The sequence below is a fragment of the Nerophis lumbriciformis genome, linkage group LG30 (genome assembly GCF_033978685.3).
Source record: "Nerophis lumbriciformis linkage group LG30, RoL_Nlum_v2.1, whole genome shotgun sequence".
In the NCBI taxonomy this organism is placed as follows: domain Eukaryota; kingdom Metazoa; phylum Chordata; class Actinopteri; order Syngnathiformes; family Syngnathidae; genus Nerophis; species Nerophis lumbriciformis.
The window spans coordinates 19,760,087-19,780,527 of record NC_084577.2 but is presented as its reverse complement, the minus strand read 5'-3'; the positions used below and the strand labels follow the sequence as shown (position 1 = coordinate 19,780,527).

Below are 20,441 nucleotides of genomic sequence, written 5' to 3'. Positions count from 1 at the left end.
GTGATGCTAGCGCAGCCGTGCTAGCTTTCTCTAAGGTGCGCGCCTGTGCAATTGCGCACAAAAAATCTATGCCACGCACAAAATCAAATAAAAAAATAAGCGCATAACAATTTTCGACACACGGACACGACAGAGAAAACAGTTTTCGTCATCATTGTTCAAATATTGTAACGTCTGTCGAGACGCTTATCTCCATTCGGTACCACACGTCCACATCATCAAAATGCAGAGGCAAACATTTCCAGATCAACACCGTATGAAAAAAATAGTGATTTTTTTAGTTGTGATTTCCTTCTCTGCATGAAAGTTTAAAAGTAGCATATATTAATGCAGTATGAAGAAGAATGTTTTAATGTAAACACATAGAATCATCATACTGCTGTGATTATATGCATCAAGTGTTCATTCAAGGCTAAGGCAAAATATCCACATACTGTATATATCGTGTATCGCGATATGGCCTTAAAATATCGCAATATTAAAAAAGGCCATATCGCCCAGCCCTAGTTCAATGATGCCATTTCTGTTTGTCATGTATAATGTTGTCTATTTTGTGTTCATCCTTGAATAAACAGGTCAGTTTCTTGTTACCAACCATTGTGTATTATTCAAACTCCCCTAATTCAGCTGGCTAGTTGTTATCAAGAGTACTAAAACCCTTTTCAACATGATTCTGACAACTAAGTAGGCTAAATAACTTTAAACTTTAATACATGCTCGGATAGGCCAGTATCGGTATCGGTCAGTATCGGTATCGGATCGGAAGTGCAAAAACAATATCGGTATCGGGTCGGAAGTGCAAAAACCTGGATCGGGACATCCCTAACACATACACACGTATATACACATAGACACACGTATACATATATACACACACATATACATATATATATACACACACACGCATATATACATGTAAACACACATGTGTATACATACATATATGTACACATACACATTTATGTACATATATACATACACATATATGTACATATGTGTATATATATATATATATATATATATATATATATATATATATATATATATATATATATATATATATATATATACATTATACATTATACATTATACATACAGTATACATACCGGTATATAGTATACATATACACAGTATACATACATATATGTATATTTTATATATGTATACACACATATATGTATACAGTATACATACATATATGTATACTATGTATATGTATACTGTATGTATATATGTATACTGTATATATGTATATGTATACAGTATACATACATATATGTATACAGTGTATATGTATACTGTATATGTGTATATGTATACTATATATGTATACTGTATATATATATATATATATATGTATGTATGTATGTATACTGTGTATATATGTATACTGTATATATACATATGTACATATACTGTGTATGTATATATGTACATAAATGAGAATGTGTACATATATATGTACGTATATGTATGTATATTTGTGTATACACGTGTGTATACATGTATGTGTGTGTGTGTGTGTATATGTATATATGTGTGTGTATACGTGTGTCTGTGTATATATGTGTGTATATACTGTATGTAAAAATATATACACTGTGTGTGTGTGTGTGTGTGTGTGTGTGTATATATATGTATGTATGTATGTATATACAGGTAAAAGCCAGTAAATTAGAATATTTTGAAAAACTTGATTTATTTCAGTAATTGCATTCAAAAGGTGTAACTTGTACATTATATTTATTCATTGCACACAGACTGATGCATTCAAATGTTTATTTCATTTAATTTTGATGATTTGAAGTGGCAACAAATGAAAATCCAAAATTCCGTGTGTCACAAAATTAGAATATTACTTAAGGCTAATACAAAAAAGGGATTTTTAGAAATGTTGGCCAACTGAAAAGTATGAAAATGAAAAATATGAGCATGTACAATACTCAATACTTGGTTGGAGCTCCTTTTGCCTCAATTACTGCGTTAATGCGGCGTGGCATGGAGGCGATGAGTTTCTGGCACTGCTCAGGTGTTATGAGAGCCCAGGTTGCTCTGATAGTGGCCTTCAACTCTTCTGCGTTTTTGGGTCTGGCATTCTGCATCTTCCTTTTCACAATACCCCACAGATTTTCTATGGGGCTAAGGTCAGGGGAGTTGGCGGGCCAATTTAGAACAGAAATACTATGGTCCAAAAACGCAGAAGAGTTGAAGGCCACTATCAGAGCAACCTGGGCTCTCATAACACCTGAGCAGTGCCAGAAACTCATCGACTCCATGCCACGCCGCATTAACGCAGTAATTGAGGCAAAAGGAGCTCCAACCAAGTATTGAGTATTGCACATGCTCATATTTTTCATTTTCATACTTTTCAGTTGGCCAACATTTCTAAAAATCCCTTTTTTGTATTAGCCTTAAGTAATATTCTAATTTTGTGACACACGGAATTTTGGATTTTCATTTGTTGCCACTTCAAATCATCAAAATTAAATGAAATAAACATTTGAATGCATCAGTCTGTGTGCAATGAATAAATATAATGTACAAGTTACACCTTTTGAATGCAATTGCTGAAATAAATCAAGTTTTTCAAAATATTCTAATTTACTGGCTTTTACCTGTATGTATGTATGTATGTATGTATGTATGTATATATATATATATATATATATATATATATATATATATTATAATATTGTCATTTATTTGTAGTTTCATACAGATTTCTTTAAACAGTTAGATTTAGTTTGTTTATTACAAGTTTTCTCTCTGCTTCCCTGAAAATAGGATGGCAGACATGGACGCTGAGACCACCACCACCCACACACAGGCCATGACTGATGAGGACGAGCCCCTTTTCAGCAACCTTGACTTGTTCCTCTTCTCCCTGATCGTCGGCCTTGTCGTCTATTGGTTCATGTCCCGCAAGAAGCCTGAATCCATTCCTGAATTCAAGAAGCTTGAAACAATGTGAGTGTTCTCTAAAAAAATCTTCAAAACCTTTTTTTTTTTTTTTTTAAAGAAATATCAAAAGTTACTGTCCTTAATTATAACTTGTCGGATAAATTGATGATGCAAAATGATACTCACTGATTATAATTGCATTAGCATGATTTTCATTAAGAGTGTCCCAATCTAATATATCCTATTATATTAGCTTGCGTCTAAAATTGGCGCAGTGGAAGAGTGGCCGTGCGCAACCCGAGGGTCCCTGGTTCAATCCCCACCTAGTGCCAACCTCGTCATGTCCGTTGTGTCCTGAGCAAGACACTTCACCCTTGCTCCTGATGGGTGCTGGTTAGCGCCTTGCATGGCAGCTCCCTCCATCAGTGTGTGAATGTGTGTGTGAATGGGTAAATGTGGAAGTAGTGTCAAAGCGCTTTGAGTACCTTGAAGGTAGAAAAGCGCTATACAAGTACAACCCATTTATCATTTATTTATAAAATGTCCAATACAAGCAGTCCTGCAGTGGGTTTACTTGTGCAAAGCTGGACAGTCAGATAACATATATATCTCTTAATGTTGTACTCTTATTCAAAGAAGACATGATGAACACAAAGTAGATACAAAGTCTCCCAAGAAGAAGCGTATTACGAAGTATTCAGTAATAAACGTGTCTGCATTTTTCAATGTACTGGTTCATGAGCTTAACTTAATGAATGATAGTGGCCACTAGGTGTCGCCATAAAACAGTTCCCACTCCACCAACTCAGAGGCAATGCAGCAGTTTGTCAATAGCTGCAGTAGCTAGTTACCTCTCTGTGATCAATGCACTGCTGATAGTAGTTCCTTATAATAACAATATCGCCAACAATTGGTCATTATTTAGGTCGCAACATGTAAATGGAGTGTTGTTGGCAATTTTTGGATGTTTTGGATGCAATAGAAGCAATGTCTGCCATTAGCTTCATTTTTAGCGACCTCAAACTTCCCGTATATTACAAACTAGGATGCATAAAAAAATACCTATTTATTCTTGTCTTACATAGAAACTGTGAATGATCGACAAAATTCCCCCAAAAAAGTGCAGTTCCCCTTAAAAGACAGCATAAGTCCATTTCAGATAGTTGATAATAAATAGGTTAGTGATCTACCATTGTTCTCTGTTTGACTCATTTCACTTGATGAAGCCTTTTATAACATTTCACCCTACAAAATAATGAAAGTATGTATGTTTCGGGCTAATATCGATTTGAATCAATATCTGTATTTGCCAATACGTAAGGCTCTATAATCGGTATTGTATTGGAAATGAAAAAGTTGTACTGGGTCGCGCCTTAGTCATTACAGGACAATTACTCAAAACAATAATGTACAAACCCCAAAACCAGTGAAGTTGGCACGTTGTGTAAATGGTAAATAAAAACTGAATACAATGATTTGCAAATCCTTTTCAACCTATATTCAATTGAGTAGACTGCAAAGACAAGATACTTAACGTTTGAACTGGAGAACGTTGTTTTTTTTTGCAAATATTAGCTCATTTGAAATTTGATGCCTGCAGCATGTTTAAAAATTGCTGGCATAAGTGGCTCATCAAACACTTATTTGGAAAATCCCACAGGTGAACTTGCTAATTGGGAACAGGTGGGTGCCATGATTGGGTATAAAAGCAGCTTCCATGAAATGCTCTGTCATTCACAAACAAGGATGGGGCGAGGGTCACCACTTGGTCAACAAATGCGTGAGCAAATTGTCGAACAGTTTAAGAACAACATTTCTCAACCAGCTATTGCAAGGAATTTAGGGATTTCACCATCTACGGTCTGTAATATCATCAAAAGGTTCAGAGAATCTGGAGAAATCACTGCACGTAACATTGAATTCCCGTGACCTTGGATCTCTCAGGCTGTACTCCATCAAAAAGCGACATCAGTGTGTAAAGGATATCACCACATGGGCTCAGGAACCCTTCAGAAAACCACTGTCAGTAACTACAGTTGGTCGCTACATCTGTAAGTGCAAGTTAAAACTGTACTGTGCAAAGCGAAAGCCATTTATCAACAACACCCAGAAACGCCGCCGGCTTCGCTGGGCCCGAGTTAAGTGGAAAAGTGTTCTGTGGTCTGACGAGTCCACATTTCAAATTGTTTTTGGAAACTGTGGATGTCGTGTCCTACGGAACAAAGAGGTAAAGAACCATCCAGATTGTTCGAGGCGCAAAGTTTAAAAGCCAGCATCTTTGATGGTATGGGGGTGTATTAGTGCACAAGGCATGGGTAACTTACACATCTGTGAAGGCACCATTAATGCTGAAAGGTACATAAAGGTTTTGGAGCAACATATGTTGCCATCCAAGCATTTTTCCTGGACGCCCCTGCTTTTTTCGGCAAGACAATGCCAAGCCACGTTTTACAACAGCGTGGCTTCGTAGTAAAAGAGTGCGGGTACTAGACTGGCCTGCCTGTAGTCCAGACCTGTCTCCCATTGAAAATGTGTGGCGCATTATAAAGCGTAAAATATGACAACGAAGACCCCGGACTGTTGAACAACTTAAGCTGTACATCAAGCAAGAATGGGACAGAATTCCACCTGAAAAGCTTCAAAAATTGGTCTCCTCAGTTCCCAAACGTTTACTGAGTGTTGTTAAAAGGAAAGGCCATGTAACACAGTGGTAAAATGCCCCTGTGCCAACTTTTTTGCAATGTGTTGCTGCCATTAAATTGTAAGTTAATGATTATTTGCAAAAAAAAATAAGTTTCTCAGTTCAAACATTATATATCTTGTCTTTGCAGTCCATTCAATTGAATATTAGTTGAAAAGGATTTCCAAATCATTGTATTCTGTTTTTATTTACGAATTACACAACGTGCCAACTTCACTGGTTTTGGGTTTTGTACACAAACGTAGGTCTCAAACTTATAAAGGGACAAAAAACAAGATTCAACACGATCTGGTGTCAGATTCCTTAACGGCAGCCGCACTGTGGCCTAGTGGTTAGCCTCACAGGCAGAAGATTGAGGATTTGAATCTCCGTTTGGGCATATCTGTGTGGAGTTTGCATGTTCTCCCAGTCCATGCATGGGTTTTGCTGCCACATTCCAACAACATGCTTGATAGGTTGATTGAAGACACTAATTGTTCAAAAGTGTAAATATGAATGTGAGCAGGTGTCTATGTGCTCTGTGATTGGCTAGTGACCAGGTTCAGGGTTTAGTACCCCACCAATGTTGAAATGTAATATTTATTCTACACATTTTTACAACATTAGAAAACGTTAGTAAAACAGGCTTCTCGGAGGGTGAGATAACTCCTGGAAGTTACTGGTTTAGAATGGCCAAAGGTAAAGATGTGTATGTCCAAGTTAAAGGAAATGGCAGGCTGTCTTCTTTTTGTGGATTTATTACAATCTTTACAAGCTGGGTAACATTTGCTGTGGTCTGGAACAACATGGCACACAAACTATCAGAAATGCAGCCAATATTACGTACAGATAATGTGTCATGAGACATGCAAATGTAAATGAGGACATAAGTAAAGGAAATTAAATGAGCTCAAATATACCAACAAACCCTTCCCTCAGGAAGTCCTGTGGGGAGTGCTCAGAGAGTATGGGGTATCGGACTGTCTGATTGTGGCAGTCCGCTCCCTGTATGATCAGTGCCAGAGCTTGGTCCGCATTGCCGGCAGTAAGTCGGACACGTTTCCAGTGAGGGTTGGACTCCGCCAAGGCTGCCCTTTGTCACCGATTCTGTTCATAACTTTTATGGACAGAATTTCTAGGCGCAGTCAAGGCGTTGAGGGGATCTGGTTTGGTGGCTGCAGGATTAGGTCGCTGCTTTTTGCAGATGATGTGGTCCTGATGGCTTCATCTAGCCAGGATCTTCAGCTCTCACTGGATCGGTTCGCAGCTGAGTGTGAAGCGACTGGGATGAGAATCAGCACCTCCAAGTCCGAGTCCATGGTTCTCGTCCGGAAAAGGGTGGAGTGCCATCTCTGGGTTGGGGAGGAGATCTTGCCCCAAGTGGAGGAGTTCAAGTACCTCGGAGTTTTGTTCACGAGTGAGGGAAGAGTGGATCGTGAGATTGACAGGCGGATCGGTGCGGCGTCTTCAGTAATGCGGACGCTGTATCGATCCGTTGTGGTGAAGAAGGAGCTGCGCCGGAAGGCAAAGCTCTCAATTTACCGGTCGATCTACGTTCCCATCCTCACCTATGGTCATGAGCTTTGGGTTATGACCAAAAGGACAAGATCACGGGTACAAGCGGCCGAAATGAGTTTCCTCCGCCGGGTGGCGGGGCTCTCCCTTAGAGATAGGGTGAGAAGCTCTGCCATCCGGGAGGAGCTCAAAGTAAAGCCGCTGCTCCTCCACATCGAGAGGAGCCAGATGAGGTGGTTCGCGCATCTGGTCAGGATGCCACCCGAACGCCTCCCGAGGGAGGTGTTTAGGGCACATCCGACCGGTAGGAGGCCGCGGGGAAGACCCAGGACACGTTGGGAAGACTGTCTCCCGGCTGGCCTGGGAACGCCTCGGGGTCCCACAGGAAGAGCTGGACGAAGTGGCTGGGGAGAGGGATGTCTGGGCTTCCCTGCTTAGGCTGCTGCCCCCGCGACCCGACCTCGGATAAGCGGAAGAAGATGGATGGATGGATGGATGGACGAGGCAAAATGATGAAATATGTACATGCAGCTAGCCTAAATAGCACGTTAACATCGATTAGCTTGCAGTCATGCACTGACCAAATATGCCTGGTTAGCACTCCACACAAGTCAATAACATCAACAAAGCTTACCTTTGAGCATTCACGCACAGCATAAAAAGTTTTGTGGACAAAATGAGACAAAGGAGTGGCATAAAACACGTCTTTCTGTGGCCGCGTCAAAGACATTGTACATGTAAACAAACTGTGATGAGTTCAATGACCGCCGAAATTAGTAGGACAAAACATCCATCCATTTTCTACCGCTTGTCAGAGCTCGCCAAATACTCTCATCAGTGAAGCATGTTTAATATAAACAGTGGGATTTCTAACAGGTAGGAAGGTTTCTGTCAAGTTTGTCATCCTACAGAAACAATATTAAAACCCCCCCAAAAAAAGTTTCTCCTCATCTTTTTCCATTTTCATACATTTTAAAAAAATCTCCAGGGAGCCACTAGGGCAGGGGTCGGCAACCCTTACCAGTCAAAGAGCCATTTTGACCAGTTTCACAAATTATATTAAACAATTGGAGCCGCAAAAAATGTTTGAAATTTTAAATGAAATAACACTGCATACTAAGTTTTTTTTATTGCTTTGTGCTATCTATAACTATGGATCTCAGACACGCTGCCCACACCTCTATGTGGAATTTGAAAGCTGGTGCGGCACGCGGGTTTTAAATGAATGGCGCTTGTCAGCGTCATGCGTGCCGTGATGGTACAGCATATAGCGCCCACTACAGTCAGCGTGCCTAATCAGCCACACGTTGTATAGGACTTCTGCTTACTCACGTAGGCAACAGCAAGGCATACTTGTTCAACAACCACACAGGTTACACTGACGGTGGCGGTATAAAAAAAAACTTTAAGACTCTTACTAATAATGCGCCACACTGTGAACCCACACCAAACAAGAATGACAAACAAATTTCGGGAGAACATCTGCACTGTAACACAACATAAACACAACAGGACAAATACCCAGAATCCCATGCAGCCATAACTCTTCCGGGATACATTATACACCCCCCGCTACCAAACCCCGCCCACCTCAACCAACGCACAGAGAAGGGGGGGGGGGGGGGGGGGGGGCGATGTGTGAGGCAGCAGGGTTGGGGGGGGGGGGGGGGGCGGGGTTTGGTGGTAGCAGGAGTATATAATGTAGCCCGGAAGAGTCAGGGCTGCATGGGATTCTGGGTGTTTGTTCTGTTGTGTTTATGTTGTGTTAAGGTGCAGATGTTCTCCCGAAATGTGTTTGTCATTCTTGTTGGGTTTTGGTTCAAAGTGTGGCGCATTATTAGTAAGAGTGTTAAAGTTGTTTTATATGACCACCGTCAGTGTAACCTGTGTGGCTGTTGACCAAGTGTGCCTTGCTGTCATGTACGTGTGCAAGCAGAAGATGTATGTTGTATAACAAATGTTGGGCTGGCACGCTGTTAATACAGATTGTAGAGGTCCCCAAATGTTGTACCATCATGGCACGCCCTTATTATAGCCGTAAGGGTGAAAATAGGTGAATATTAAAATATTAATCCCGGGAGTTTTCTGCGAGAGGCACTGAAATCCGAAGGTCTCACGGGAAAATTGGGGGGTTCAGCAATTAAGCTGCTGAGCCGCATCAGAGTGATCAAAAAGCCACATGCGGCTCCGGAGCCGCGGGTTGCCGACCCCTGCACTAGGGCGACGCTACGGCTCGCCGACCCCTGCATTAGGCAAACACAGGCAGTTACCCGGGGGCCCAAGACGTCACATAAATACGATTTATAAAGATGCATTATATTTCAAATACATATTTATTTTTGTCTCAATTTGTGGGCCTAAAAATACACCAAAAGGCTCAATCAATCATGATTGTTTCGACAGCTCCCCCTTTCTTCTCACGCTATGGACTAATACATGATTGCGGAGGACGTTCGGAAACACTTATTAGCGCAGTTTTGAGAATAAGTTACATATAAAAATAAGGCGCAGAAGAGGAGAAGGCCAGAAAAAAACTATTTTATCAGAACTAGCCAAGGTGTCAACAGTCAAGCATTTTCTAAGTGACACTGAATTAGGTGTTGGACAACAACAGCAGCAGCATTTCAGCTGTAGGATGCAGAGCTGTAGTGGAGAGTGACACTTTGTCACAAATAAGTGAGTATTGAAGCCCTCCAAATAGTGAAGTATTGTAACCGAGGACATTGTAACATGTAGTGCAAGCCAAGGAGACACTTGAGAGGCACTTTCCCACGTTCCCACGCGACCACCTTCAGTAGCTTCTTTTTACGCACTTGCGGCCTTCACAATAATATTGCTGTACGTCACATCCGGTCCAACTGTGCAATCTTAAAAATGGTCTCCGATAAATGGTCATAGTCTCTCTCAATAACCGAAAAACTTGGGATCACTGGCATAAAAAAAACCTAAAATTATTAATATGCAGCTTGCCTGGTAGATTCTAGCAAACAGTGGTAAATTGCACTACATTTAGAAGTTATACTGTATTTTCTGGAAAGTGTGGCTGTAATGAAAGAATATAATTAGAGATGTGCGATAATGGCCGATATCCGATATTCCAATATTGTCCAACTCTTAATTACCGATACCGATATATACAGTCGTGGAATTAACACATTATTATGCCTAATTTTGTTGTGATGCCCCGCTGTGGCATGGTTGAGGGGGGGTGTATATTGTAGCGTCCCGGAAGAGTTAGTGCTGCAAGGGGTTCTGGGTATTTGTTCTGTTGTTTTTATGTTGTGTTACGGTGCGGATGTTCTCCCAAAATGTGTTTGTCATTCTTGTTTGGTGTGGGTTCACAGTGTGGCGCATATTTGTAACAGTGGTAAAGTTGTTTATACGGCCACCCTCAGTGTGACTTGTATGGCTGTTGACCAAGTATGTCTTGCATTCACTTGTGTGTGTGAAAAGCCGTAGATAGTATGTGATTGGACCGGCACGCAAAGGCAGTGCCTTTCAGATTTATTGGCGCTTTGTACTTCTCCCTGCGTCCGTGTACCACCCCGTACAGCGGCGTTTTAAAAAGTCATCAATTTTACTTTTTGAAACCGATACCGATAATTTCCGATATTACATTTTAAAGCATTATAATATCGGACATCTCTAAATATAATCTAAGAAGGCACTATGAAACGTCTAAGAAAGACAAGAATATGGGCACGGAACAAAGGCTACAGAAGGTGGAAGAATTAAAACAAGGTCTTAAGTCTCTGCAGGCTCTGTTTATTAAAGCCACACTACAAAGCTATGGTGTCGTTTTGATAACGGACACCATGTTTAATTATAATTGTAATATTTCAATGATGATAAATGAATGTGTTGTGGCAGTATGCAGATTTCACCAGTGCGGCGGTTTGTGGAAACAATCGGTTGCTTTTCCAAACATTTTTAATAACCTGCCAAAGATATGCTAAACAGGAAGTGCTTAAAGTTGAATGATTTTGTAAAAACACTGAGACAAAGTCTAAGTTCAATGTGTTCTTCATTGTTTTTTTTTAAAACTGCACCAATTTTTTCCTCAGAGTTTTCAACTTATGTCAAGTGTTTTGACAAGAGGATTATTTGTAGTATGTACATTTTCAGAATGTACTTGTTCTATTTTTGGCCAAAGTAAGACAAGGAAAAGAATCTGAAGTTGTCTTTATTTTTAAGTTATTATGCCATGATTTTACCAGTCCGGCCCGCGGGGGAATAGATTTTCCTTCATGCAGCCCTTTAGCTGAAATTAGTTTGACACCCCTGGTCAACGCAGCACTGCAACCCCTGCAGTGAGCAAACTGGTCCAAAAGATGGCGCTATAGCACAAACATTAACACCCCTATTCAGTCCACGTGTGTTTATTGACAACAGGGTTATAACCATGGACACGTTAGCTCGTCGGTATGAAAACACGTGACTGTTACTACGTGCGTCTGCCCCGGCCCCCGAGTCAAACAGCGGCGGTGTTAATGAAGCAGCGTCAGGCTGCTCACCGTCAGTGAAACGCTCGGTGAAATCGCGGATTAACGTTAAATATATGACGAGCCGCGAGCGATGCAGCTATAACCTATCTACCTATCACCTATATTACCCTCGTATTTTGATCCCGTCCGTCCGTCCGTCCCTCTTTTTCTTCTTCTTCTTCTTCTTCTTCTTCCAGGTGAATTAAGTGCTATTGGCGGAGTTACAATGCATAGTAGGCTACCGCCACCTACTGCACCGGAGTTGTAACTACAAGCAACATTCACAGACAGTCCCATTGCTTTTATGAGCGGTCGAGCGAGTCAAAAGCTGAAAAATCCATTTGTGGCGGACGTAATTCTTTCGTGGCGGGCCGCCACAAATAAATGAATGTGTGGGAAACACTGCAGTGTTGTTGCTTGTTTTTTGTAAACTATTTGCATTGTGGCCGTCAGCGAAGAAAAATCCATAAATTAGCCGCACCATTTTATGAGCCGCAGGGTTCAAAGCCTAGGAAAAAAGTTGCTGCTTACAGTCTGGAACTTACCGTATTTTTCTGAGTATAAGTCGCTACGTAGTATAAGTCGCACCGGCCAAAAATTCATAATAAAGAAGGAAAAAAACATATATAAGTCGCACTGGAGTATAAGTCGCATCTTTTGGGAAAATGTATTTGATAAAACCCAACACCGAGAATAGACATTTGAAAGGCAATTTAAAATAAATAAAGAATAGTGAACAACAGGCTGAATAAGTATACGTTATATGAGGCAAATAACCAACTGAGAACGTGCCTGGTATGTTAACGTAACATATTATGGTAAGAGTCATTCAAATAACTATAACATATCAATCAATCAATCAATCAATCAATGTTTATTTATATAGCCCTAAATCACAAGTGTCTCAAAGGGCTGCACAAGCCACAACGACATCCTCGGTACAAAGCCTACATAAGGGCAAGGAAAAACTCACCCCAGTGGGACGTCGATGTGAATGACTATGAGAAACCTTGGAGAGGACCGCATATGTGGGTAACCACCCCCCCTCTAGGGGAGACCGAATGCAATGGATGTCGAATGGGTCTGACATAATATTGTGAGAGTCCAGTCCATAGTGGATCCAACATAATAGTAAGAGTCCAGTCCATAGTGGGGCCAGCAGGACACCATCCCGAGCGGAGACGGGTCAGCAGCGCAGAGATGTTCCCAGCCGATGCACAGGCGAGCGGTCCACCCCAGGTCCCGACTCTGGACAGCCAGCACTTCATCCATGGCCACCAGACCTGTGCCCCCCCCCCCCCCCCCCCCCTCCCTCCACAAGGAAGAGGGGAGCAGAGGAGAAAAGAAAAGAAACGGCAGATCAACTGGTCTAAAAGGGGGGTCTATTTAAAGGCTAGAGTATACAAATGAGTTTTAAGATGGGACTTAAATGCTTCTACTGAGGTAGCATCTCTAATTGTTACCGGGAGGGCATTCCATAGTACTGGAGCCCGAATAGAAAACGCTCTATAGCCCGCAGACTTTTTTTTGGGCTCTGGGAATCACTAATAAGCCGGAGTTCTTTGAACGCAGATTTCTTGCCGGGACATATGGTACAATACAATCGACAAGATAGGACGGAGCTAGACCGTGTAGTATTTTATACGTAAGTAGTAAAACCTTAAAGTCACATCTTAAGTGCACAGGAAGCCAGTGCAGGTGAGCCAGTATAGGCGTAATATGATCAAACTTTCTTGTTCTTGTCAAAAGTCTAGCAGCCGCATTTTGTACCAACTGTAATCTTTTAATGCTAGACATAGGGAGACCCGCAAATAATACGTTACAGTAGTTGAGACGAGACGTAACGAACGCATGAATAATGATCTCAGCGTCGCTAGTGGATAAAATAGAACGAATTTTAGCGATATTACGGAGATGAAAGAAGGCCGTTTTAGTAACACTCTTAATGTGTGATTCAAACGAGAGAGTTGGGTCAAAGATGATACCCAGATTCTTTACTGATTCGCCTTGTGTAATATAGAACATGCTATACGTTTACCAAACAGTCTGTCACTCCTAATCGCTAAATCCCATGAAATCTTATACGTCTAGTCTCTTACGTGAATGAGCTAAATAATATTATTTGATATTTTACGGTAATGTGTTAATAATTTCACACATAAGTCGCTCCTGAGTATAAGTCGCAACCCCGGCCAAACTATGAAAAAAACTGCGACTTATAGTCCGAAAAATACGGTACGGTAAGCTGAGCGACTGAAGAAACCGTCGAGTAAGATCTTGACCTGGCATGATTACCATAGGGATGACCATGGGGGAAGTCTTTTTGGCTATATGTGCAGAGGCAGGGTTACAGGAAGGAAGCATAAAATGAAAGCCTGCTCTCCCCCTATTTAAGAGAGTGATGATTACCTAAGTGTTTCGAAGGGGGGCGTAGTCTTCCATGTATTTCCTGTGCTTTTGTTTTTGGCCAAGAACTCCCGAGAAGGCGGTGAGCCAAGCGTCTTTTGTGAGGCCTCTCCAAAGGTGGAAAGTTGAGGCGAAAGACAAGCAACCCTTTCTTTCCCCCCCAGTTACTTTTCCCCCCCAATGTTTCCCCTCTTCCCTGCCTTTTTTCTTTTGTGCGTGTGCGCGTTAGCCGAACCACTCTGCCATTGGAGCAGGGCCTTGTCACAAATGGAATCCTTTTATGATAAATGTAGTTGCCATAGCAATGGCATCCCCCCCTCTCTTCTCCAGCAAGGTGGGGGCTGGGAGGAAACAAACAAACAAAAAAATACCATTCAGCCCCCCCCCCCTCCTCCGTCAGTGGTCGAGGGGCTTTGGTTAGTTGACTAGCCAAATCCTCGGAATGGATCTTGTAGACTTTTTCGTGCCTAACACCTTTCAGGCTGGAGAGGAAAAGGGGGCGGGGATGAGGGAGAGAGGCATTTTCAGCCCCAGAGTGGTTCAGTGTGTGTCGGCGCGAGTCAAAAGTGCGGGTCTGCAGCTCTGCTACATTTTATGGGAAAGTCAGTTTCCCACCATTGTGTCCAGGCACTGACAGGGCTCGCGCTGTTGTTGAAGACTATGAGAAACAGACGTAACAGGATTCCGGGAGCAGCACAGGAAGAGACCGAGTTCAGATAATGTTGGAGCCGCCGAGGTAAAGGCAGACCTCTTTGTGGAGCTTTTCAGCGTCTTTCTGGACAATCTTGTGGTTGTCAAGTGTCGACAACCTGCTTTTTGAGGCGTGCGGCGGTTCCTTGCCAACGGCGATAGTGGCTGTGCTGAGTTGCAGGGCTACATGCCATGGGCTGTGTTTTCTCCCTGCCAAAGGACAGGAGAGATGCTGCCGAGAGGTTAGTAACCTGCTTGCTATAACCGATGCTTCGTTTATACCTCATGACGCACTTTGACGTGCATATCGGTGAAACCGATTTGTTTTACAGAAAGTTGCAGAACAGATAATGAAAAAAATATTTTTGGCCACACAATGTAGTGTTCAGCCTGATGTATTGAAAAAGAAAAACGTAGCTTACACAAGACTCACGTGGTCACACTGGGCACGGGGTCAGTGAGCTTGTTCGACTAAACACCACAATGGTTTAAAAGCATGTTTCTCCGTGCTCAGTTTCACATGCGGGTGTCAAAAGTTCTAACTCGACCCAAGAAAAAATGAAAAATACTTTTAGGTTTCCACTTTGTTTTGTGACAGAGAGACAGAAGAATGTCAAGGGAGAGAGAGGAGAGCAAAATGTTTTAGCTGGCTGCCGCACAAAAAAATTGGCGTTTTGTTCAAGAACTTTCTCCAGACAATACTAGTTTCCCCCATGTGCTCAGTTGGTTACATCGGTGCAGACATTTCCTAGACCATCTGAGATAACGTTCTGAAAGTCTCTCTGTTAAATCTCCCAGGAATGCTTCAGCTTGAGGGCAGACGTCTGCTTTTACGTTTCAATCCGGAGTACAAGTGTTAACCACAGGAGCCTCTTTTATGGTGTTTGGCCTCCAATTCTCATGTCTGAATTGTAATTGGTTCCTTAAGTTTTAAGGCAATTTGGCTAAGCTGGGCATTCTGGATAAATTAGGATTTATAAGCATTATACATGTCCAATTGAAGGCCTGCAAATCTCATTAAGTACCGTATTTTCTGGACTGTACAGCGCACCGCTATATAAGCTACATTTCTGAAGAAAAATAGTGTTTCCATATATTAGCTGCACCAGACTATAAGCCGCAGATATATATACGTTGTGAAATTAGTTATCTACACATAAAGATTTTGTAAATGTTACATACCTTTTTAATCCTTTCCAAACTATGTCTGTAACACGGCAGTAAAACGGCTGATCAATCAGCTAAACAGAACGTCTTGGTGAATTTACTGAGGGATTTACAGGACTGCACTGCAAAAAGTCAGTGTTCAAAAACAAGAAGAAAAAAATACAAAAATTAGGGGTATTTTATTTGAACTAAGCAAAATTATCTGCCAATAGAACAAGAATATTTGTCTTGTCAAGACTTTCCAAAACAAGTAAAATTAGCAATGAACCCAAAAATACCTTAAAATAAGTACAGTATATTGTCACTAATAACAAGTGCACTTTTCTTGGTAGAAAAAAAAGAGACCTTTTTGCTCAATATGTTGAAAAATATTCTTAAATTAAGTGAAGTGAAGTGAACTGAATTATATTTATATAGCGCTTTTTCTCTAGTAACTCAAAGCGCTTTACATAGTGAAACCCAATATCTAAGTTACATTTTTAAACCAGTGTGGGTGGCACTGGGAGCAGGTGGGTAAAGTGTCTTGCCCAAGGACACAACGGCAGGGACTAGGATGGCGGAAGCGGGGATCGAACCTGGAACCCTTAAGTTGCTGGCACGGCCGCTCTACCAACTGAGCTATACCGCCCACAATTATAGTAATTGTGGGCGGTATAGTTAGTATACTAGTATACTTATATATTAGTATAATTAATATAAGTAAAGGCTAGTGCCATTATCTTGACATAATGATATGCGCTCGACATCATGATTTTTTTTTCATGCTTGAAGTAAGAAATTATTACTTTAAAAAAGTAGTTTTATACTTGTGAGTGTTGATGACACAGCTTTGCAACAGTTGATATGCTAGTTTCAAGCATGTTTTACTCAATATAGGTCATAAAATCTCAGCTACAAACTGTAATATCTTACTGAGATCATTTAGGACCAAAAACCTTAAAACAAGTAAAACACTCTAACATAAAATCTGCTTAGTGAGAAGAATTATCTTATCAGACAGAAAACAAGCAAATATCACCCTTATTTGAGATAATTAATCTTACTTAGATTTCAGTTTTTGCAGTGTGATACAATACAAAAAGAATGGCATTGTAAGTTAATAATACTAACACAGACATTCGTAAACGTGTTGGCATACTAGCTAATGCTCGTCAGTCCAACTTCATTACATTACAATAGCACATACGAGTATGCATGAAAACACTCCTAAAGACATCACACATGGGGCGGTTTAGTAAGTAAGAATTGTTTTAGTTGTATTGTAAACCTTACAAAAGTTGCTTGGTGTGATGAATGAAGAATACATACGAGTAGAAACACTAGGGACAATTAGAAGACGGAAAGGCACTTGTACTTCCGGTTCAAAGTTTTAAACAGCAGGAAACACTGTTGCCATTCACACAGTAGCACGTGCAGTGAGAGAATTTGTCCAAAAGATAGTGCCATAGCACAGACAATGACACACCATTTCAATGTATTTGCATGAGTTTTAATTAAAACTATTTGCATTATGGCTGTGAGCAAAGAAAAATCCATAAATTAGTCACACTGTTTTATAAGCCGCATGGTTCAAAGCGTTGGCAAAAAGTCTGGCTCTTACAATATTTGATATTGGTTCAGATTAGCTGGTGGATGACATGATTGATATAAAAGCAAATATCAGAAGACTAGTTAAAGCAAGGCAGACACATTTTTTCACACCACCATCTCAAGAAGGGAGCTCTTAGCTCCAAACGTAACTTAAGGTAAAGATCTTGAAAGATGGTGACTGAAAGAGGAGAACCTGACCTACATGACCACAGACATGGGTGAGCACCTTGAAGCTCTATAAACTGCATCAAGCCTTCTTTTGGGGGAAACTGAAACAGAACATAAATATAGGGGTGTCAAAAAAAGCTTTTTTCGAATTAATCGCGATTATTATTTGTAACGATTCGTAATACATTTTTTTGTGTTTGTTTTTTAAATCTGTCCTGTCCAGCCACTCAGGCAAATCATATTGTTGATGTATATGTCCATATTTACTGTACATGTTTACTTTAGAAAAGAGAAGTGGCACCCAATGTTATTAGAAGTTTTAATTTTGAATCTTGAATCGTTTTGAATCGAATCAAACATGGGGTGCCCAAAGATTCACAGTCCTAATAAATTACTGTAGGAATATACAGTAAAATTGTTACATACATGAGAGATGAACGGTCTTGGTCAAATGTCAAGTTCTTGGACTTTAAGTTGGCATTTTTTGTCTATTGAACTTCATTAACAAGCGAGAATGTCTAATGTATAACCAATTCACGCGTCAATAGATACTAGATTTTTGGCCACCTGCCTTGACTTGATTGATTGATTGATTGAGACTTTTATTAGTAGATTGCACAGTACAGTACATATTCCGTACAATTGACCACTAAATGGTAACACCTGATTAAGTTTTTCAACTTGTTTAAGTCGGGGTCCACGTTAATCAATTCATGGTACAAATATATACTATCAGCATAACACAGTCATCACACAAGTTAATCATCATCAGAGTATATACATTGAATTATTTACATTATTTACAATCCGGGGGGTGGGATGTGGAGGGGGTTGGGGCGGGGGGGTTAGGTTTGGTTGATATCAGCACTTCAGTCATCAACAATAATATCATCTGAGAAATGGACATTGAAACAGTGTAGGTCTGACTTCATAGGATATGTACAGCGATCAGTGAACTCACATATGAACTTGAAGTGCCATCCCATTCCTAACCCATAGGGTTCAATATGATGTTGGTCCACCTTTTGCAGCTGTTACAGCTTCAACTCTTCTGGGAAGGCTGTCCACAAGGTTGCGGAGTGTGTTTATAGGAATTTTCGACCATTCTTCCAAAAGCGCATTGGTGAGGTCACACACTGATGTTGGTCGAGAAGGCCTGACTCTCAGTCTTCGTTCTAATACATTCCAAAGGTGTTCTATCGGGTTCAGGGTTAGGACTCTGTGCAGGCCAGTCAAGTTCATCCACACCAGACTCTGCCATCCATGTCTTTATAAACCTTGCTTTGTGCACTGGTGCACAGTCATGTTGGAAGAGGAAGGGGCCCGCTCCAAAACTGTTCCCACAATGTTTGGAGCAAATGTTTTGGTATCCTGGAGCATTCAAAGTTCCTTTCACTGGAACTAAGGGGCCAACTCCTGAAAAACAACCCCACACCATAATTCCTTCTCCACAATGCAGTCCGATATGTACCGTTCTCCTGGCAACCTCCAAACCCAGACTGGTCCATCAGATTGCCAGATGGAAAAGTGTGATTCATCACTCCAGATAACGCGTCTCCACTGCTCTAGAGTCCAGTGGCGACGGGCTTTACACCACTGCATCCAATGTTTTGGTGATGTATGACTTAGATGCAGCTGCTCGGCCATGGAAACCCATTCCATGAAGCTCTCTGCGTACTGTATGTGGGTTAATTGGAAAGTCACGTGAAGTTTGGAGCTCTGTAGCAACTGACTGTGCAGAAAGTCTTTGCACTGTGCTTTTTAGCATCCGCTGACCCCTCTCTGTCAGTTTACGTGGCCTACCACTTCGTGGCTGAGTTGCTGTTGTTCCCAAACTCTTCCATTTGACAGTTGACTTTGGAATATTTAGGAGCAAACAAATTTCACGACTGGATTTGTTGCACAGGTGGCATCCTATGACAGTTCCACGCTGGAAATCACTGAGCTCCAGAGCAGCCCATTCTTTCACAAATGTTTGTAGAAACAGTCTCCATGCCTAAGTGCTTGGTTTTATACACCTGTTGCCGGGCCAAGTGATTAGGACACCCGATTCTGATCATTTGGATGGGTGGCCAAATACTTTTGGCAATATAGTGTATGTTCATATTTTATTATGCATAACATTATACACCCTTTTTTTTAACACCGTCATTTTCATTCCTCAATGCAGCTGCACCCTCAGCCCCTGTGATTCTGAATGAAGCGGCACTACCTTTTATTTTGCTGTATTACCTCAGTTTGCTTCTGATGTCTGTTGCTTTGATTTGAGCACAGCCTTTTGTCACTTACTGCTTTGGTTGTCCACCACTGAACAACATTGTGGTATGGTCTGTAGTGATAAGATATCGCAATGATGTCGCAATGATGTAATCTGCTAAATTGTTAACTATTGTGTGTGTGTGTGTGTATATATATATATATATATATATATATATATATACACACATATATATATATACACATATATATATATATATGTGTGTATATATATATATCTATATATATATATATATATACATACATACATACACACACACACACACACACACACACACACACACACACACACACACACACACACACACACACACACACACACACACACACACAATAGTTAACAATTTAGCAGATTACATCATTGCGACATCATTGCGATATCTTATCACTACACACACACACACATATACATATATATATGTATGTATATATATATATATATGTGTGTGTGTGTGTGTGTGTATATATATATATATATATATATATATATATAGATATATAGATATATATGTGTGTATGTATGTATGTATGTGTATATACAGTGGGGCAAAAAAGTATTTAG

At 40.8% G+C, this 20,441-nt stretch overlaps 1 protein-coding gene across 2 annotated transcripts in view; it reads left to right on the top strand.

The window, feature by feature from the left end:
• The window catches only part of porb (P450 (cytochrome) oxidoreductase b), an 81,645-nt gene that overhangs the window by 18,736 nt on the left and 42,468 nt on the right, over positions 1-20,441 (top strand). Inside the window, exon 2 of one of the 2 annotated variants that reach the window (XM_061925775.1) lies at positions 2,786-2,968. In XM_061925775.1, the coding sequence (XP_061781759.1) occupies positions 2,786-2,968 (183 nt within the window). Of the gene's footprint in view, positions 1-2,785; positions 2,969-14,527; positions 14,920-20,441 lie in introns of those variants that run through there. The other variant, XM_061925776.2, reaches the window with a different exon arrangement.